Consider the following 23,115-nt stretch of genomic DNA (forward strand, 5'->3'; position numbering starts at 1 on the left):
TATATATATATGTACACACACACACACACACACACACACACACACACACGCGCGCGCGCGCGCGCGCGCGCGCGCGTGTGTTTTCTATCTTCACAAGCAAAAACAAAAGTATATTTGTACATTGATAACTGATTTATATAAATACCTATGATGATACCTTAGAAAGTAAATAATCGTTACACCTATTAGTTATTGCAAGTCAATTGTCTATATGCATTTGAGTGATATATGCACAGTGAACACTTAAAGATCTAAGAAAAGAAAAGCTTTTGTAATATTAAATTTTAAACGATTCTTTACGCGTCTGTATGCATGACTTGTTAGAAATGAAACACTGAAGTGTCTCTCATAGATTAAAAATATGAAGAAAATATATAAAATGATTTTTACAATTTTAATTGCTTCAAATGTTATTTTTATGCATAGAAATATTTCATTAAAGAGGATATTAATGATCAATAAAATTCTAAAAGAATTACGTTTAAATATCAGTCCTCTGGCATCATTTAATCGCATTTTATCATATTTCTCTTCGCACTTTTCTAAATCCAAGAGAGCTACTAGCACACAAGTGTTTTATTTCTAGTGACTTGGCTTGCATACCGTTATCGCTCACTTTTACAGTATTATGGCTTGTGTTACAGAAAATACCTGAAAGTACATATACGTTCTACATCCTACATTTGTCATTTGCATGAAATGATAATGATAAGATTGTACAATCAAAATGCGTCTTTGATATTTTGAAACTGTCGCACGGCTAAGTCCACTGGTAGGTCGAACTTGTAACTGGTAAGGCGATCCAAAGTGTGAAACGCATCTTGGAAACCTAAAAGTTCTCGTTGTGAAAAACACAATTCTGCTTTATGATGTTTAATCTAATTCAACCCTATCCAATTTGAGCTCCAAAGCCAAAACGCAAAGCCATCGACGTAAAAAAAAAATTCAATATAAGATTTCATAGATTATAAAGTGTTAATAAGCATCGCTTAGATGCGTATCAATACTTTACAGTCTCCGAAATCTTATTTATATTGATTTTTGCATAGATGGCTTTACATTTTAGCTCCGGAGGTGAATAGACCTGATCTAATTATTTTAATTGTGACGTACCTGTCTTTACAACGTAACTCCACGAGAGATAATAATTTTCTAGAAGACATTGACATTGCAGGATCAACTTTAACCATATCACGAGTTTATTCGCGCTGAAAATACAACAGTAATTCGATAAAGTAGTTGTTATTTATAATTAACAGTTAATTATGTCATAAATAGCTATGATGGACAATTTAATAGTTTGGTTGTAACGTATTATTTACTCACTTCAAAGCTGCGCATACAAACGCCTTAAAGTGCGAGTCGTAACTTCTCTTGTAAGGACTATGAGAAGCGATGATATTACCTATAGTCGTCAGTAAGCTCTAAACGAACAAGAGGAGAAGCAACATTAAACATATAAAGACACATTTTGAAATGTGAAAATCCAGAAAGTCCAGGGAATTATAGGCGAGAGAAGTTGATCTTCAAAAACTATTACAATAATCAAGAATTTATTTTCTATTTCTCACCAATTGGCATTAGTTTACTGGATACTCTAATCTCTCGTTTAAAGATGAGAATAGCCTACCTGTTTCGAGGAAGCTATTCTCCCAGCTGCGAGGTCCAGATTAAAGCTCTGCGACAACTTCTGTGCGGGACTGGAATTGTAATAACGTCCATTTTTTATCTCATAGTACTTCAGTATCAACTCCCACGCGTGCATGAAGTTCGCCGACGTGACGTCGCGTTGCGGGAAACAGCTGCCAAATGGCACCACGCTGGACCCGGAACGCATCACGTCCGCGGTCAGGCCATGCTGCATGAGATCCTTGACCGAGGTGGCGAGGTGTTTCCTCACGGCGGACGTGAGCTTCGCGTTTGAATGCGACGGCGAATCTGAGTCGGACGTGTAATCGTTCTCGTCATCGATGTCGTCGATATCGTCCTCGTCGGGATGACGTTGCAGTTGTTGTTGTTGTTGCAATGTCTCTGCGATCGTCTCCAGCACGTGCTCTACGGCGATGTCCAGTCTGGTGCGAAGATCGCGCCAATTGTGTGCCGGGTTCCTGCTGTTACCGCCGAAGTTCCGGCGTACCCGTTCGCTGCCACAACCCAGCTGCGACATCAGGAACATGTGCAAAAGCGCGACCACCTTGCGTACAGTTAGACTTTTGGTTCGATTAGTCGCTTCTTCCTCAATGGATCTTCCACGTTCGAAGCGCTTGGAGCCGTAGGAAACTGATGATGCACCGGAACCACCAGCGTGTACTGGACACGCGCACGTGCATGCTAAAGTCTCCGTGCTGACTTCTCCTTGAAGATAGTTTATAAAACGCTCCAGATCGGCGATCTGTGTTTTCAACTGAGAGACCAGTTGCTCCTTCATTTTCAATGGGCTGACAATCTGTACAAAGTATGTATGCAGTTGCTTTAAAGCATCTTACAATAGTTTGTCCCAACAACCCTCGTTAATCGACTTATTTAAAAATTATTTCTCTATAGTAGGAGAATCGTTTTTTTAATCGCTTTGACTTTATATATTTATTAAGTAAATTAGAAATTAAATAAAACACGGATTAATCTATTTTCTTCTAGAGAAAATCTATTCTCTCTAATTTGTTTTTTATTTTCATCGTGTTAATTATTTAAAAATTTATTAATTACTGAGAAGAAATTTATGTGCTAAATTGATGAAAGAATATCAGGTACTTTTGGGACAATAAGCATTGATCTCGAGATCGCCTTATACGCATTATACGTACTTGACTTATGGCGTAATCGACTTGCCACCTGAGATCATCCGCCGGTAGTTTGCATAGATCATCGACATCGAAGTTTAATTTTTCTTTTAGATGACCTAGAAACATCGTCAATTGCTTTATTTTTTTTTCCTTTGCAATGCAGATTTTCTATCAACGATTAATTGGCACTTACTGATTATGATATTTTGTCTCTCCAGGATGACGCTTTGCGGTAGATCGGCGTCGCCAGTCTCATAGGCATACTTCTCCAGATCCTCCAACTGAGACTTCAATTGGCTTATCAATTCTCTCTGCTTCGTTCGTTGCAATGCCATTTTGGATTCGACCTCCGCGTCAGTAATCACACCAGTCACCTGTAGTTACGTTACATCTGACGCGATTAAAGAGCTATTAAGATCGAGTAGCTGTTAAAATTAAATAAATAGCCGTGAAAAAATATCCCCCTACATAGTTTGTTGTGTTACAGCTAAAAAAAATTTTTTTAATTGTGACAAGAAACGCAAATACTATAATCCGCAACTGATCGGAATGAAGGATCGAATGCATGAAGGTATTAAAATAAAATGGATAAATAGAGAAAAAAATATGTAAAAAATTTTTATTGCATATTCAGATAGTATAAAAAGAACAGAAAACATAAATATAACATATATCGTATATAGATATAACAAGATACATAATATATAAAGTAAATAGAATAAAAGAAGAATAAAAATAAAAAATGGCTTTAAAATGACTAGAAAATATATGTAAAGCAATAACAAAATGTGCCAAAGCAACAAAAATGCCACCAAAGCAATAAAAAATTTTAAGTAGGTAGTATAATTTAATTTTAACCATAAAGTAGGACTCATTTTTTACAGCTTTAAAAGTTTAAAATTTTTAAGAAATTTTTTAGTTAATTCCGAACCTTCAAAGTAAAAAAATACTTCGAACTTTTAGTTAATTTTGAAAATTCGAATTCTTTCAAAGTTATATAAAGTACAGTCCTATCAAAAAGTAATAATAGTACGGTAGAAAATTCGCTTGTAGAAAAATTGCAGAAAATTCGCTTTCTAGTGGCTTACGCTTCGACCACAGGATATGGGGGAGATCGGTGTAATAGATCTGCTCTCTAACAATAAGTTATTCGGCACATCCGGTATTCCCCTAAACGCGAATTCCTCCAGCTCTTTGAGCAGTGCCTCCTTCTCGTTGGCTGGTGCGTCCACGATCTGTCGGAGACGGAACTGAACCTATGTATGGATTTCATTAATTAACACACAAGTACAAGATGGTGCAAAGTGAGCTCGTTCTCGACCTTCTCACCTGAGCAAAGTGAGTAGTTAAGGCTATCAGAGATGAATTCAGCATCTCCTGTTCTTCCTCCAGCATCTTCACTCTCTCCATGTCATATGCAAGGCTAACGACACAAAAATCATTTCATTTATAATATCACAAATATTAATTATGGATGCACTTATACTTTATTCTGACACGATGTATAACAATATTAATAATGAGTTCTTTTTCTATTAAAGCAAATCATCGAAAGTATAAAAAATATCTAAAAAATGTCTGAAAGTATAAAAAATATCCAAAAATTTAATATACTTTTAAGTTACATAATTTAAACTTAATTTCATGACATTACATTAAATTTAATGTATTTATCATAAAAATTTTTTGAAATTTAATGTACACGTTTATTATATATAAGTAATTATTATATATAAGTTTATATTTATTATATATAAGTTATTATATATAAGTAACTAGTAAGTGTAACTTAATTTTTTTAGTTAAATCATTCATTACTTTTAATTTCGTTCATAAATCACAAGCTTCATTTATATGTAAAGGAAGCATTTCTAACAGTGCAGTACATTAAGAAAAAACAATAATTGTTTCTAAATTTAATTTTTTATTCTTGCCATATAAAGGAGACAGATATACAAGTAATCTTTGAAAACTAACAAGAATATTCATCAAAAAACGATTCAATATATAAATATATAATAGTATACAGAACAGCAGGCAAAAATAATACTTTTTTAATTTGAATTTTTATACTCATATTCATACAGCATAAAGGGAGTATATTCTCTGAAAGGAATCTGGGAAAACTAATGAATGTCCATCAGATCTCGAATAACCCAGTCAAAGCATATGTTTTTGGAGAATTGCTTAATCTGAATTTTACGGCAAGCATTTCGAGAAGGAACTAGGAAGACTTATCAGATACTTCGTAAACTTACTTCTCCATGCTGGCGTTGACATATTTGTACTCATCTGCGAACTCGTCGCCGTCGTTCGCGCCGACCGGGGCCCACCTCTCCCCGGATGGTCTGCTTTCGCTACTTTCGTCCGAATTCTCGACTTCGTCACTCTCGCACAGCGCCGCCCGCGAGTGTCGTCGTCGACGCTCGTCGTCCATCGTCTCCCGGTCGTTGTCACACGACGCTTCGCTTACCTCCTGCTCGGCAAGCAACAATATGAGCTGGAGCATATTGATCTGCAGATCTACGTTATTGTTATCCTCGCGTTACATCGCGTCGTTATCTACGTACCATAACAGCAATCCCGATCAATCCCGATGTCGACCGTTGCTCTATACACGATTTACCCCGCAGCCCCAAATCTCCGAGCGAAACGAGTGTTTAAATCCTAAACTCCTCTCTCATGTCCAAATCATTATTAATTGACCACCTGCGCACGTGTACACGACTAAGACGCCAGCAGACGTCAGCAGACGTCAGTGGTACAGGTCCATGCAAAAGTGAATTAAATGAACTGTCACAGTCACGCCATACATAGATCTGTAAATGTATTGTAGATAGACTGCGTTATTCATGGGCGACAGCTGACGACACATTAAAGGACGAAATAAATAAATATATATATATATATATACATGACATTTCTTTCATCACGCAAACGATACGTCAGGTAAAGTCTGGAATAGAGACCTTTGCGTAAGGGTGTACGGCCCTGCGTACAATAGAAGAAATAAAGAAACGATTTTAACTTATCAGAAATTGGACATCGAAATACATGGTTTCTGATAGGTTTATTCTTTATTCCTAATTCTTTATTCTTGCTTGCATTGTGCGCAGAGTTTAAAGTTTACTACATCTATTGCATTATAAGTCCGGATTCCGGATCTACAATAGATGTTTTAAATCTTGAATCATAAGAAATTGATCAATTACAATCGAATGCGAAGAGAATAATTGATTATATTCGTCCATTTATTGTGGCTTAAAAATCTATTATAGATCCGGACAAAGACCGTCGGCCCTAGAGAAATTTTCTGGATATGGGTCTGAGCACAAGAATTGTCGTACTTACTTAGAAACTTAAGTTGTAGACGTAAGTAACGCACAAGTTTTGGCGTATGACGTACGATTTATTGCCGTCTTTTGGAGACACGGCAATAAGTTGTACGTCATACGTGAAAGCTTGTGCGTTATTTACGTTTATAATTTAATAGTGTTTTCGGCCCGATCAAGTTTGCACTAACCTGATTGAAGTAATGATGTTTCGTGTTCGTTTTCTCCTATTAATAGAGAGAGTAACATCAATGAATAACGAAGCATTTTGTAACCCAAGTTGGTCCAAACCCAGTCGGGCCGAAAATGCTATTGTGCGGCCATACTAGAAGGAATAAGGAATTAGGAATAAGGAATAAAGATCCAATCTATCAGAACTATTGGATCATTTAAAAAATATCCGCGGTTTTTTGTTTTTTGTTTTCAACACCACTAGATGGTGTTGATGGCCATATATCGGGCAATACTAATCCGATTGTGTCAAACGAATGCGCGTCTGAAAGATGACATTTTAGGTTACATTTTTTATAAACAAAGTTTGGTAATTCATCAATCGTGTCAAAAGTTATATTGGTTTGAAAATGAGTGAAATTTCTGAAGAAATACGCTAGGTGATGCTTTTTTACTACAAAAAAGACAAAAACGCAGCACAAACATGCAGAAAAATTTGTGAAGTTTACGGCGTGGATGCTGTAAGTGAACGCAGGACGCAGGAATGGTTTGTTCGATTTTGTTCTGGAAATTTTTATGTCAAAGATCGACCTCGCTCTTGTCGGCCAGTCACTGAAAAAGTCGATGAAATTTTGCAGCTGGTCGAGCAAGACCGGCATGTAGCTGTCAGGAGATAGCCAATGCACTAAGAATCAACCATGTGACAGTTTGGAATCATTTGAAAAAGGCTGGCTACGCAAAGAAACTCGATGTTTGGGTGCCACATGAATTAACGCAAAGAAATTTGATTGATCGAATTTCCATCAGCGAAACACTACTAAAACGCAACAAAATCGACTCATTTCTGAAACAAATCATCACGGGCGATGAAAAATGGGTAAAATACAAGAATATCGTAAAAGATTATGGGGCGAAAAAAATTATAAATGCGGCGAATCACCACAAATGACTTCAAAGCCTGGATTGACGGCAAATAAGGTGATGCTGTGTGTATGGTGGGATTGGAAGGGAGTCGTCCATCATGAGGTGTTACCATATGGTGTAACGATTAATTCAGAGCTCTACTGTTCACAACTGGATAGATTACAGGAAGCGATTAAGGAAAAACAACCAGAATTGATAAACAGAAAAGATATTGTCTTCCATTATGACAACACCATACACATCTTTGATGACGCGCCAAAAATTGAGGGAGGTTGGGAAGTTTGATGCATCCACCATATAGTCCGGACCTTGCACCATCTGACTACCATTTGTTTCGATCTCTGCAGAACTCTCTTGATGGAAAACATTGGCCGACAAAAGAGTTGCCAAAAACTTGAAAAAGTTTTTCGCCGATAAACACAGAAGTTCTACACGGATGGAATTATGAAATTACCTGAAAAATGGCAAAAGGTTATAGATAATAATAGCCAATATATATTTGATTAAAATTGATTTTCAATAAAGAAAAATTTCATTCAAAAATTGAACAAAAAACCGCGGATACTTTTTAAATGATCCAATATGTATCCGATTTCTGATAAATTGAAATTTTTATTCCTTATTCCTAATTTCTTATTCCTTTTATTGTGGCTTGATAAGTCTAAGTAAGTTACGACAATTCTTGTACTTAGACCCTATAAATGGAGTCCGAAGCACAATATAAGTACATATAGTATGGACACAAAATTTTTTATGTGATCTCCAATTTTTAATACGCATGCGTCGATTATCAATCAGGAATATGGCTGCCTTCAGTAAATTGAAACTACAGGTTAGGTTAGCTGGATCGGCTTCCCATAAAATATAATTAACCCTTTTGCCTACAATATCGTGTGAAACTCCTGCTTAGAAACATATATAAATGGAAGGGATTGCCTATATTTGCCCATGGCTCGCGCTGATGTAAAAAGCAGTTCTAAAACCAGTTCTACATTAGTTGCTAGCTGATTGCAAATTTGTTGCGATAGCCAATATGAAGTGTTGATTTCAAAATGCAAGCTTTAGATTGCTGTTGCAACAGACTTGCGATCGGTTTGCAACTAAAGGCCATTCTACATTGATCATATCGGAAGCGTCGTAAGCATTATGCAACTTTAAAATTGAAGCATCGGATTGGTTGAAGTAGCAAGCTTGTGAATTACGACGTCTACGATCAATGTAGAATGGCTTAATGTAGAATCAGCTTAAGGCTTGTTTTACAATAGTCATAAGCAGCAAGCAATAAGAAATTAATCAATCATAGTTAATTATTCTTCTCACACTTAACTGTGACTAGTCAATTTCTTATGGTTTACGACTTACGACCGTTATAGAACAGGCATAAGTGTGTAGAACTTCTATTCTGTAAAGCCGGTTTTACATTAGTTGCAAGCTGATCGCAAGTTTGTTGCAATAACCAATCTGAAATTTGCATTTTAAAATCAACGCTTCATATTGGCAACCGGCTTAAGGATATCATATGCGGCATAACTTGCACCGACCAATCATATTATTTCACTTGAATATCAATTTCTGCTTAATTACTTTATGCTTTTTATACTATTTTGTTATTACGCCAAAACATGATGGAACCACCATGTGACAAAACCAATTTCTGCCTCATTTTAACTTATTTTGTCTAAAAAAATGCATATGGATTTCGATTTTAACAGTATAATTATAAAAGTCGTGTTCTTTTTTGCATCACGTGGAAAGTCTAAGGATGAAATCACACGGTGATAGGAATATAGAATATGTCTATTCCGCATTGTGTGATTTCACCCTAAAGCAGTCGAAATGTGGGACAATACAATTATAAACCTCATTTTGCCTCTGTGACAGATTTCCTAATCTTAATAGTCATCAACATTTAATATCTCGGATAAGCAGAGTTTTTTTTTGCCAGATTCTTTCGTTTCATGCAAAAACGCTGAATAAGTCTAAAGCCGAGTTCATACTTTTACGGCATCTTTCCATCGCATACATATGAGCGGATGATCGAATGAATAATTAAAATCGGAAAGTCTTGTGAGACCATTCTTAAGCCGAGTTCATACCTTGGTGGAAAAACTGGAAGCGGGAAAGCGGAAGCCAATCGGAACTCGCAGTAGTAATAGACGGTACTTTTCGCTTGTTTGCTTCTGTCTTTCCACGAGTTCTGATTGGCTTCTTCTTTTCCGCTTTCCGCTTTTTTGTCAAGGTACCGGTCTAAATCTCCGCTGTCTCTGTCTATGAATGTCGCATAAGATTTAAAGACTAATTGTAAAATGCGAAACAGGGCGGTATTCATGATATGTTTTTATTAAAAACTTAAATAATGTCTTAAGATGTTAATACAATCCTCGAATTTACTTATGACATCTTAAGATTGTATTAAGACAGTCTTAAATGTAAAAATCGTATATAATATATAAAAATAATATGTAAAAGTAATATGTAAAAATAGAAATGTAAAAATTTCTATAGAAAGAGAATCATAAAGTATATATATTAAACAAAGAAAGATTCACTATCAATTTCACGACGCGAAACAGGCCGATATTTATAGTCGATTCTTACATTTAAGACTGTCTTAAATACAGTCCTAAGTCAATCTGAGAATTGTATTAACATTTTAAGATATTATTATGAATATATGAATATCGCCCCATATTTAGCGTTTCGCAGTTAGCAGGAATTTCTCCTGACATTCATAGACAAAGACGATAGAAATTTTGGAGAGTGATGCTTGCAAACTGAATACACATACATGTTATCCCTTTTATCATGGGTACCAGGAATAAAAAACATTTTAGTGCAAGATAAAAATGGCGTCCCATATTGTTTACATGGAAGTATTAGAATCGCGTGATGAAAATGGGTGAATGACAACCGCTCACTAAACTGTCAGCTCTTTCATTTGATTTGTCTATATTTTAGGATCTAATAGAATATGCCAATTAAATGAAAAAACTCATTGAGCGTTCAGTGAGCGGTAGACGTTCTAAATGTACCCAACGAATGCAATTCCATTAAAAAAAATTCTTAAGGCCTTTGACTAGACGTGGTGATCATGTTGGAATCGTGACATCAGGAGCGAGGAATAACACGTTAATTTATGTTGCGTTCCATTTTTAAATAAAGACATTTTAGATAAAACGAAATGACGAGATCACTTGTAAAAATCGATGAACACTGTCCTTTTCTCCCTTGACAGTCAGTAAAAAGCACGTAAAGTGAGCCTACATATATTCGGGCAGAAACAGACGGTCCGACTATTGAAACGAGTAAAATATATGTTTTTACATATAAAACTTAAAGATAATTTTAGTTTTCAATAATTACGATTTTGATAAGTACGAGACAAGTCACATTTTCACAATTAAGCAAATAATAACGAAATGGCACACAACATAAATTTCGTCAAAACGTCACTTTTCCACGCTTACAAATTCGGCCGTTTATCTTGATGCGGCGCTGTAACACAAATAAGCATGAACCCATGTCCGTGTGTTCGCCTGCGGCTCGCCGAAAATGAACAAGATAGTGAGCTCCTTCTCACACTAGTGCATGTTTCAAGAGACCGAAAATGCCTTTTCGGCAATTTCAGCCGTTCAGCGGTCCTAGACATTAATAAAGGGCAGGGGCCACTTTAAATAACATAAGTTTTAATAAATTATAGTAATAGTGTACTCCTCCCTTAATCCAGAATAGTATAAATCATGTTAAAAAACGCAACAATTTACGAGATATTTAATTGTTTACGATTTTTTATGCGCGTTATATAATATACTTCCACTTCATAAATTCGAATAGCAAGAAGTTCAGTAGAAGTAGAATTTTGCCGAAAAAAAATTATAAACCAACATTTTTCTTCACGAAAATCTTGAAAGGCCATCAGAAAAGAAATGCGAAATGTTCGAGACTTGTGGAAAAATATGCGAAAAAAAATTGAATGCAAAAAGCACGTTTTTCACGCTTATAAAACGAAAGATATTGATTATACGGAAAAAAAATAACTATAAAATGAACAAATCGATCTACTAGATTTACTAGTAGAAAAAAAAAATAAAAAACATTGAAAAAGGCTTTTTTTCACTCGCTCTCTGTTCATTGAGATTTAAATGCAAAGCTTTGAAATTCTTGTAAAATGTAACCCTCTTAATGACAAACAAATCTAGCCTGAACAAGCCTGAAATGTTCATTAATTTTTGCAAAAAGCCATTTGTTCATTGAAAACTTGTGTGCGGAAAACTTAATTTCTTCATCTTTAAGTCGCATAGCAATTTACAGGGATGATTTTTCTTTTTCAAGAATTGAATCACGTACACTTAATAACAAAACGATTTTTTAAACTATTATAAAACAACTTTAAAAAGTGTATCTAAAAGAGTATCTTTTTTCATATAAAAAAAAATTAAAATAATTTCGTTAATATGCATCATATCAAATAGCTGTGTGAAGCATTCGAAAACTGACATTTTTCTACGAATTTAAAAAAAAAAGATTACCCTCCGATTATTAGAGATAACAATTTAAAAAAAAAATTCATTGTGACTCTAATTGTTAAGATTAAGAATTCTCGTACCAATTTATCAAGGAAGAATTGAATTTGCTGTTAAAAAAATCTCGAATCGTAACTACGAAATTTTTAGTTTAGAAAATTTCTTCTTTTTTGAATTTTTATTTTTTTCGATTTATTACTAAAAAATCACGTTTGAATATAGAACGCATATCTGATTAACAAATTTAAATCATATTAGTTATGTTTTTTTATTTAATATACTATAAAAAGTGTTTAATTGGACAATTAAATGTACGGAATTATCAATACAAAATTCTTGTGGATTTAATTGCAGATGTAAATATGACATATGGAAACAAATAATAAATAATTTGTCAAATATTAGTGTGTAACTGTTGAATATAATTGCAAAATATATTTTTCAACACTAATTTACTTTTATATTTGCGAAAGTTTGTTATATCTTTACATCTTTTGCTTTTTGCAAAAACTAATGAACATTTCAGTCTTGTACAGGGGTAGATTTGTTCGTCATTAAAAGAGCTACATTTTACGAGAATTTCATAGCTTTGTGTTTAAATCTCAAATGAACTCTTAAATGAACAGAAAGCGAGTGAAAAAAACCTTTCTCGGTGTTTTTTATATTTTTTTCTACTGAACTAGTCGATCGATTTTAATGTTCCTCGTCTCATTTTGTAATTATTTCGAATACCTATATTTTTTATATCGAATTTTTTTCCATTCAATCAATATCTTTTATTTTATAAAATGTGCTTTTTGCAACTATTCGATTTTTTGTCGCATATTTTCTTCACAAATCTCGAGTCTCAAACATATGCATTTCTTTTCTGATGGCCTTTTGAGACTTTCGTGAAGAGAAATGTTGGTTTATAATTTTTTTCCGATAAAATTCTACTTCTACTAAACTCTTGCTACTCGAGTTTATGAAGGAAAGATATACTAATAATAACGTGCATGGAAAATTATAAACAATTAAATATCTCATAAACTGTTGCATTTTAACATGATTTATATTATTCTGGATTAATAGGAGGGGAGAACATTTATATTATTCTGGATTAATAGTGTAATACACTATTACAACAATTTATTAAAATTTATAATAATTGTTCGGTATCCCTATGATTCACGACGTCTAGTTATATCGCTTAATCGCATCTATGAAAAATCGATGAATCCACGAGATGTCGATTGCTAAACGACGCATGCGTCACGCGTAATCGATTAAAAAAATAATATCAGATCGTCTTGGCAACAAAACAAATTATTGTTTTCGTCTTCTGCGCGCATCTCGTCTCGTGGAAAGTTATCGCCGCGCTACTGCCAAGATCCTTTCCATATCCGCTGTAAACAAGTTCGCCCGCGCTCGAGTCCTATTTAATAAAAAATTTTGAAAAGCAGAGAAGATTTCATTTTTCTCGACCGAGTGCCCTCGAAGAATTAATACCGCGGGAAATGCTCGGACGGTGACAGCTTGGCCATGTCATTACGATTTCTTCATGCGCTCAGCAAGATCGCCAATAATTTATATTTATTATTTAGGATGTCCTCCTCCACTCCTTACTGATGCTTGGGGCCGCCGAGCGGAGATTGCCGAGAAAGCATTTTCGGTCGTTTGAAACAAATGATTAGCGTGAGAAAGAGCTCGCTGTTTCGTCACTTTCGGCGCATCGCGGGCGAGCACGGACATGGGCTCATGCTTAAGTGTGTGCCTATCGATTTCTATTTGTACAAAGTCTGTTTTCTGTGGCTAACTAGTGTTACACTAGTGCTTGTACTTCTTGCACTCCAGAGCCTAGTGCAGCTAGTGCACTAAGTTCTGGGAGGTCGATTGTGGATTTTGAAAGGAAAATTACAAAAGTAAGCAAAGATTACTAGACATTGATTAATTAAATTATGAATACTCTAGTGAATTTGCTCATTTTTGTAATTTTTATTTCATTTGAAGATATACAATCGACCCCCTGTTGTACCGGAACAAAAAACGTCATCGATGATGTTATTTTGTGATCAGAAAATTTTAACGTACACTCGTGCAACCAATGCAGGAATAGAAAACAAATCTATAATGTATGTAAACCGTGTCTGTATATTACTGCCAGTTGTCAATACAGTATATGTAACAGGAACTATAGATTTTCAATACTAGCAGTAAACTGGCAGTAATATCGGTGGAAGGAATAACATGGTGTGCTTAGTTGGCAAGCATCTCTCTCTCTCTTTGTATTTATATTGCGTCAGGGGAAAAGGCTGTCAATTGGCTAAACATGGGACGATATTCAGTCCAGTTTTATTTTCAAACAGTCTGAAATAATGTCTTAAGATGTTAATAAATCCGGATTAGAATATAAGAATCAATCAACTACAGTCGAGCATTTCCCTATCGTTTGAGTCTAACAGGGGAATATTCAACTGTAGTTGATTGGTTTTTACATTTTGATCCGATTTAAACTCCCCCAGTGGAAATTAGGCCTATGTCGCATCAAGGGAAAGAGGTACTGAAAAAATTGGTACTGAATCTTTTTTTGTTTAACACAAAATGTATTCTTTTTCTATAGAAAGAGAAACATAAAGTGTATTAAGTAAAAAAAGATTCAATATTAATTTCACGACGCGAAACAGGCCGTTTTTCATAGTCAATTCTTGCATATAAAACTGTCTTAAGTACAATTTTAAATCATAAGTCATTCCGAGGACTGTATTAACATCTTAAGACATTACTTAAGAGTGTTTGAAAATAAAAACGGACTATGAATATCACTCCATGTTTAGTGTTTTACAGTTCTTTCTCTTGACGCAACATTCATAGACATAGGCCTAGTTTTCACCGGGGGGTTTAAACTGGATCAAAATGTAAGAACCAACCAACTACAGTTGAGTATTCCCCTGTTACAGTCAAATGACAGGGAATGCTCGACTGTAGTTAGTTGATTCTTACATTCTAATCCGAATTAAATCCTCGATGGAAACTAGGCCATAAACGGCAGAGATTTAGAGAGAGGTGCTTGTAAACACATCATATTATCCCTTCCACCATGATTAAAGGCTTAAACATAGTAGACATAGGCAATAGGCACAGACAACAGAATAATGAGTCGTCTAATCAGAGCTCTGATATAAGTTCGATATTATATCCCAGAGCTCTGATTGGACAGGTTATTATTCCCTGTTCTCTGTGCCTATTGCTTATTGTAATATACAAACATAGCCATATTGTGCCACAGAGAAACCTGAAAGAGGACATGCCGGCATTTTTCTTGATGGCTGTGTTCAGAATGTTTATTTTGCAATTGTTGAAAATTTTCTTCGCACTAATTGGATTATGCTTAGATCAAGAGGAATGGTTCTATCTTAACAGATAGGTCCTATTTTAGTTAGACAGATTCGTTCTTATTTGTGGATCCATGAATAAAAACCAATTGCTCGATGAGTAAGCTGCATTCCGAAACCCATCGAAAAAAGACGTTACAACTTTTCTGTGTGTAATCACTCACGTAGGTCAGTATTTATAATCGTGTTTCTGCTGAGAAACACAGCTGAAATTAATTTTAAGTCATGGAATGATTCAATAGATGAATCTTGAGAGTCGATTTGTAATTGTGATTCAAGTGAGGAACTCAAATGAATGAATTTATATTTTTTACGATTTAATAATCGAATCTTGAAGAAAGATCTCGTAATAACTTCGAAATTTATATCCTCTAATTCTTTGAGTTGAGAAAAATTTTCGTAAGTATAATCCGAAAATAACTTGAGAAGAAAAAATTATATAATATTTATATTAGACTGCATTATAATCTACATATATGTATATATATAGGGTGTCCCGAAAGTTTTTGCCAATCACTTTTGTGTAGATAGAGCGGACTAAACTGAGTCGAAAAGTCTTCTACCATTTTGCAATGCTCGCTAGTTAACGAGATACTGATCATTAAAAATAACTCAATAAGCGTATTCGTTTGGCCTGCCAAAGTCACAGTATACAGTAGTGCAACTCTCCTGATTTTATGTTGATAAAATGGAGTGCGCATGTGTGAAATAAATTGCCTCATCTCTTTCTCCTTTTTATATTGCTCTCTCTCTCTCTCTCCCCCTTCTCTCTCTCCCCTCCCCTCCCTCTCTCCCCCTCCCTTCTCCCTTTCTCTCCCTCCCTTCTCCCTTTCTCTCTCTTTCTCTCTCTTTCTCTCTCTCTCTCTCTCTCTCTCTCTATTTAAATGAATTCACAACGTTCCACTTAAATATTTGTTTTTCAAGCATACATGATTCAGAGTAGAAATTAGAAGGAAGTATTACGTGTATTATCCATTTAGTGAAATATTGTGTGAGAAATCTCGAGAGATTGATCTAATTTTTGTGAAAAAGTGATAAAGTGAAAAAGTAAACAAAAGTAACATCGAAAACCGAGCAAGAAAGATTTCTTTTTATTTATTGTTTTTTAAACTTATTTTTTGGACATATATACAGGGTGCTTCATAAGATGGATCCGAACCACATTGGGGTTGGAGAAATGGATCAAAGGGAACAAAAAATTCTTATACTATTTTGAGATACTCGTTATAGTTTTCGAATTAGAAAAGGAAATGTCTGCCAATGCGATTAAGCCGCGCCGCGCGAATTCGTAGGAACGGCCCACTCGAGCGGCGACGCGCAAGGAGAGGAAAGTGCTTCGTTGCCTAGCATAGCCTGATATGGTGATTCTATGTGTTTCGCCGCATCGCGCTTACATTATCCAAAAATGTTATTTTAGTTGAAGTTTTCCTTATACATTTCTTATCATTATAAATCGCGTTATGTAGCACGATTAAGTACGTTTTAATACGTTTTAATTATAGATATGTTAAATGATGTAATTAATTAGAGCATTACACAAAGCGTATGCTGATAGTCGCGATACCTTTCCGCTTATTTTATTACGATGTTTCTATTTAATTACGCTTCGAGATATACTTCGTCGTGTCGTTTTATGCTATATTTAATTGGAGTTTTATTTTTTGACATATTAATGGATGTATATTGAAATTATAGTATAAGTAATACGTATAATGCTCTAATCATCTAACAATCTAACATCGCTTAACATATCTCTAATTGTATTAAAACGTATTTAATTGTGCTAAATAACGCGATTTATAATGATAAGAAATGTATAAGGAAACCTTCAGCTAAAATAACATTTTTGGATAATGTAGGCGCGATGTGGCAAAACACATAAAATCGTCGTGCCAGGCTGTGCTAGGCAACGAAGTGCTACTTCCTTCTCCCTGCGCGCCGTCAGTCCCTGTCCCGCCGCCGCTCGAGTGGGCCTACGAATTCGCGCGACTTAATCGCATATTGACTTAGACATTTCCTTTCCTAATTCGAAAACTATAGCGAGTATCTCAAAATAGTATAAGAATTTTTTGTTCCCTTTGATCCATTCTCCACCCTCAATGTGGCTCGTACCCATCTTATGAGACACTCTGTATATAAACTTTTTTTATTAGGTGTACAACTTTGCTTCCGCCGTTTTTTCCGAAATTCGAGGCTTTATTGTAAAAAATTGGTTATACATTTATGATTCAAAGTATTGTCCATCGCTGGCCACTATTTTCTCCCATCTTTCGGGTAGCGTACGAATCCCGCGTCGAAAAAACTGGTCATCTTTTGAGGCTATCCACGAATCGATCCAATTTTTTACTTCTCCATAAGACCGGAAGTGCTGACTAGCACTGTGAACAGCTGCTTGCAAAGACGGAAGGGATTTCTGCATCGCATTGTGACGAAAAATGGATTCATTACGATAATTCCAAGCGCAGAAAATCATGGGGAGTTTCCGGCCATGCTTCCACGTCGACGGCCAAACCGAATATTCACGGCTCCAAGGACTGCTCTGCATTTGGTGGCACCAGCTCGGCGTAGTGTATTATGAACTGTTAAAATCGACTGAAACAATCATAGGCGATCGGTATCGAACGCAATTGATGCGTTTGAGCCGAGCATTGAAAGATAAACAGCCGCAATACAACGAGAGACACGATTAACTGATTTTGCAGCATGACAATGCTCGACCCCATGTTGCGAAAGTGGTCAAGACATACTTGGAAACGTTGAAATGGGAAGTCCTACCCCACCCGCCGTATTCTTCAGACGTTGCTCTCTCTGACTATCACTTGTTTCGATCAATGGCACACGGCCAGGCTGACCAGCACTTCCGGTCTTATGAAGAAGTAAAAAATTGGATCGATTCGTGGATAGCCTCAAAAGATGACCAGTTTTTTCGACGCGGGATTCGTACGCTACCCGAAAGATGGGAGAAAGTAGTGGCCAGCGATGGACAATACTTTGAATCATAAATGTATAACCAGTTTTTTACAATAAAGCCTCGAATTTCGGAAAAAAAAACGGCGGAAGCAAAATTTTACACCTAATATAACACCAGAATGCATTGTCGTCTTCCATTTTTATTTTTATAACTTAGTTTTTATTTTTTATTCTAATAATTTATTCTTATAATTTTTATTCTTACTATTTATCAATAATATTGGGAGTACAAATAAGTTTCCGCCGTTTGCAAAAGACAAAGACAGTGTTACTAATAAACTATAGTTAAAATTGTTTGATGTAAAACGACATATCGTAAGATTGAACATCCGGCAACACCATAACCTTGAAATATTAGCGATTTTGTATCAGCATCTTATATTTTTTTTTGTACGAAAATGTCGAGTTTTGAGCCGAATAAGCGTCATTTGCGGGAACTTTTGATTTACTTCTTTAATTTGAAGAAATCTGCAGCTGAGGCTCATAGATTGCTTATAGAAGCATATGGTGATGCTGCCTTAAGTGAGAGAAGTTGTCGTGAGTGGTTTCAAAAGTTTAAGAACCTGAATTTGACATCGAAGGCAAAGAAAGCGGAAAGCCGAAAGTGTACGAAGACGCGGAATTGAAAGCATTATTGGATGAAGATTTGAGCCAAACGCAAAAAGAACTTGCATTAGGAGTGACTCAACAAACAATTTCATATCGTTTGAAATCATTGGGAATGATTCAAAAGCAAGAGAATTGGGTTCCATATGAACTGAAGCCGAGAAACGTTGAACGCCGATTTTTCACATGTGAAATGCTGCTTGCCAGGCATAAACGAAAGGGTTTTTTGCATCGTATAGTCACTGGTGATGAAAAATGGATCCACTACGATAACCCAAAGAAGAGGAAATCATGGAGATCACTTGGCCATGCTTCAACATCGACAGTCAAACCGAATATTTATGGAAAAATACTCATGTGTATTTGATGGGATCAGCTTAGTGTCGTGTATTATGAGTTGCTCAAATCGAACGAGACCATTACTCTCTACCGAACACAATTGAGATTGAGATTGAGCCGAGCACTCAAGGAAAAACGCGCCCACTACTACTAGGCATGATAAAATTATTCTCCTGTATGATAATGCTCGACCACATGTTGCGGCGCCGGTCAAAACTTACTTAAAAACACTCAAATGGGAAGTTCTACCCCACCCGCCGTATTCTCCAGACATTGCTCCTTCCGACTACCACTTGTTCCGATCGATGACGCATGGCCTGTCTGAGCAGCACTTCACATCATATGAAGATACCAAAAATTATATCGATGATTGGATAGTCTCAAAAGATGAATTCTTCCGACGCAGTATCCACATGCCAGAAAAATGGCAAAAAGTAGTGGCTAGCGATGGCCATTACTTTGAATAAAACATTATGTACCGTTCTTTCACAAAAAATAAATGCTTAATTTTTGATTAAAAATGGCGGAACTTATTTGTAACTCCCAATAAATTTATGATTTTTATTTAGACTTAAGTTATAATTTGTTCAGAATTAGCAATTTTTATAGGTTTTATTGCAAAATAAATACGGCGTGTTTTAATTTACTTGAAATAAGTAATATTTACTTAACATTTTTTTATATGTACATGTGCACGCTTCAGAACGAACTAAACTGAGTTTTTTCGAACAGTTCTTGATCATTTCCCAATTTTCGCAATCGAGATGTTATTTCTAAAGCGCTGAATATCCGACATCGATAGATTGGCGTGTAGAAAATAGGGCAAGCGCTCTGCTCACCGCCGCTCACCACTAAGCTCGGACGCGCTTGCTAGACCATTCCCGCTCCTCGCAGCTCGCGCATCGTGCGCTCAGTGGGCCTACTACTTTCGACAAGGTAGTAGGTCGGGCGGATCCGGCTATTCCCGATGTATTCGGTTATATTTACCAGGTGTACAAGTATGAAACGATTTTTTTCCTAAAAAAACACGTTAAACTCGGAAGAATGATAAAAAGAGATTTATTCAAAGTATGCTCCATTGCTAGTTACACATTTTTTCCCATCCTTCGAGCAATTTGTGAATACCACGCCAGTAAAAATCTTCCCCTTTTACCGCGAACCATTCATCGAGCCATTTTTTCACATCTCCGTACGAACCAAAGCGCTGCTCAGCAAGTGCGTGACCATCGATGCAAACAAGTTGTAATCTTCTCGGAAGGAGCCAAGTCTGGTGAGTAAGCCACCTGGGAACTTCCCAGCTGAGTGCTTCCAACGTGTCCCGAACTGGTTTTGCCGTGATGGAGCATTGTCATGGAGAAAAATGACCTTGTGTTGCCTTTTTTGGTCGTTTTTTTAAGCAGCGAACGGTTCAAATCGATCAATTGTTGTTGATAGCGTTTAGAATTAACCGTTTTGCTAGGCTTCAATAGCTCATAATAGACCACATCCTTCTGATCCCACCAAACACAGAGCATCGTCTTCCTGCCAAAGTGATGCTGTTGATGTGGATGGTGCGCCTGGGTCTATCCCCCCCTGGGGATTTTTTGCGCTTGGAATTCTCCAAAAAAATCCACTTTTCATCCCCAGTAATGATACGATGCAAGAATGACTTTCTTCTGTATCGTTCGAGCAAAATTTCACATGTGTTTTTACGCTTCTCTATCTGTCTCTCGTTCAATTCATGTGGCACCCATCTGCCGACTTTCTGAATCTTTCCCATCTCTCGTAGGCGATTGGAAATAGCTTGTTGACTAACGCTCAATTGCTCTGCGAGTTGTTTTTGTGTTTGTGAATCATCTTCATCCAGCATGCTTGCAATTCCACGTCTTCGTACTTTTTGGGCGGTTTTCCGTGTTCCTTGTCTGCAACATCGAAATCTCCAATTTTGAAACGCTGAAACTATCGTTCACACGTTATTTGCGATGTTCATCATAAGCTTCTCCAAGTAATCGGTATGATTCCGCAGCAATTTTCTTCAAATATAAACAAAAAATTAATGTTGTCCGCGAATGCTCCTTATTTGGTACAAATTTCGTCATATTAAACACAGCAACACAATACTATGCAAATACTTTTCAATCACATCACTTTGCGCGTTTGATACTTGTTGATGGTAAATAAAACAATAAAACAATAAAATGGCGTATAATGTTAAATCTTTTTACTTCACACTGCATTGATGTGCCATCTGTTTCTCAAATCGTCATTTCATACTGTACACCTGATATATTCATTGGCGACCAGTATTGTTGAAGTCGGCACGCTTGATTTATGCGAAACTGTAAAATTGTGTTTCATATATAATACATATTCAATAAAGTAATCTAACCGCAAATATGTTGTGACATATTGATTTTCTGTAGAAAAAATTTTTTATATTACAATTATGCAAAATCGTATCTAACGTGGATCTTCGTCATAACTGCCGTACATCGACGTCACCGAGAAGAATGCACTTTTATCTGTTAAACTTAAATCGTCAACCGAAAAATGTTTTACTATTATATGTCGTGTACCCACTAACACATGTTAATAGTATTAGTGAACTACAATCAAAACATCTATGATTAATTATCAAACATATATCAAACTATCATACATCTATTGAATCACTGTCAAAAACATCTTTCGAATCAATGTCAAACATCTATTGAACCGTTATCGAATGTTTATCGCACCATTTTTAATCCCAACTATACATACTGGGTTCCCAGAAACCTCAACCTTAATTTGCTAAATCGAGATTTTTTTCGTATTTTTGAACTTTTCTTTTTCTTTGTACAGACAGTTATTGAACGGTTCAATCGTACACTGAAGACCGAAATATGGAAACAGTTCACACATACAGATTATTAATCACGTCTATTTGTCATGTATGCATTTTCAATATTATTTAAAGCGTCAATTATTTATTCATATTTTATAATAAAATTTTTATTACAAATTTTATGAAAAAAGCATTAAACTTATTGATAACACAACTTTTGGCGTAAAAATTTATTTAAATTATTTTATTTAAATTATTTATTTAAATTATTTTAAGTCTTCATACTGTTTACATACTGACAGTTCAAAGTATACGTGTTCCATGCAATGTTCCAGTTCGAACATAGTTGGCTTCATATACGGATATGTACCAAGTTATGACAATATTGCATTATATGCAACATGTATTATGCAAGTTCTACAATCAGAAAAAGTTTAATTTCTTGAATAGTTCATATTAGAAAAGAGCAATTGCGGGTATCAAATAAATAATGATAAAATGACACAGAATCATTACCATTGAATCGTATTTTATAATTTGTAATATCATAATTTGTCTGTATTTGCATTGACTCAATTAAGGTCCAGACATTGTAATAAATTGCACAATTGATATTAGTATGTCAGTTACTTAACTTTGAACTATAATGTTAAAAAATACACCAACAGTTACGTCGATCTGACAGACCACTTCATATTTCTGCTAATTTTGTAAGTCCTTATAATGAAAAATGTACATTATGTATAGTACGTACGTACACACACACACACACACACACACACACACGCGCGCGCGCACGCACGCGCACGCACGCACGCAGCAGAGAGGATTTGGAGTAAAAAAATACTACGGACGTGATGATCCGTAGGGTCCTTATCTCTGCTGACAAACACACACACACAAAAGATGTAAATCCGACCGGGCAACCTCTATGCAGTACACCTTGAATAATACTAATGCCAGCGGTAACTTTTAATCTTCATAACTCGAGGTTTATTTAATTTATTAAATAAAAAAATTTTATTATAGGGTTTTTGAAAGCTCTTGACATCGGCTATTCTAGAATAAAAGATTCTAGAATAAAAAGTAAGATGTTTCATTTTAAAAAGTTAATATGACCTTGATCTGACCTTGGCAAAGCCACTCAAGATCAAACTGATATGATCAATAAATTGATTTTTTTAAACCCCATAACTTTGGTGTGAATATAATTTTGATTAGATTTTATCCTGGGAAGATAAAAAGGGGATGGACGGGTAAGACACCTATATATATATATGTATATATATA

The 23,115-nt window shown here is 35.6% G+C and overlaps 1 protein-coding gene across 3 annotated transcripts; it reads right to left on the reverse strand.

Annotated features, from left to right (window-relative positions):
* Positions 1 to 499: 499 nt before the first annotated feature.
* Positions 500 to 5,516, reverse strand: LOC108684166 (RUN domain-containing protein 1). Of its 3 annotated transcripts, none has more exons than XM_018188328.1 (10): positions 5,354 to 5,516; positions 5,042 to 5,259; positions 4,113 to 4,206; positions 3,872 to 4,039; positions 2,977 to 3,157; positions 2,805 to 2,899; positions 1,631 to 2,446; positions 1,327 to 1,424; positions 1,114 to 1,208; positions 500 to 829 (listed from the first exon to the last, which is right to left on the reverse strand). In XM_018188328.1, exons 1-10 carry the CDS (start codon positions 5,354 to 5,356, stop codon positions 723 to 725), a joined length of 1,875 nt encoding a protein of 624 aa, XP_018043817.1. In that variant the 5' UTR covers positions 5,357 to 5,516; the 3' UTR covers positions 500 to 722. The 3 variants fall into 3 exon arrangements, with proteins under 3 accessions (XP_018043817.1, XP_018043807.1, XP_018043798.1); XM_018188318.1 differs by having other exon boundaries at positions 5,042 to 5,283; XM_018188309.1 differs by having other exon boundaries at positions 5,042 to 5,298; positions 5,354 to 5,362.
* Between the last annotated feature and the right edge of the window lie 17,599 nt (positions 5,517 to 23,115).

The sequence above is a fragment of the Atta colombica genome, unplaced genomic scaffold (genome assembly GCF_001594045.1).
Source record: "Atta colombica isolate Treedump-2 unplaced genomic scaffold, Acol1.0 scaffold10, whole genome shotgun sequence".
Taxonomy (NCBI): domain Eukaryota; kingdom Metazoa; phylum Arthropoda; class Insecta; order Hymenoptera; family Formicidae; genus Atta; species Atta colombica.

Excerpts from the sequence above, each read along its gene's own strand:
- LOC108684166 (XM_018188309.1), bottom strand. Across the intron at positions 4,207-5,041 it reads GTCAACGCCAGCATGGAGAA|CCTTGCATATGACATGGAGA; the intron begins GTAAGTTTACGA and ends TTGTGTCGTTAG. Across the intron at positions 1,425-1,630 it reads GAATAGCTTCCTCGAAACAG|AGCTTACTGACGACTATAGG; the intron begins GTAGGCTATTCT and ends TTGTTCGTTTAG.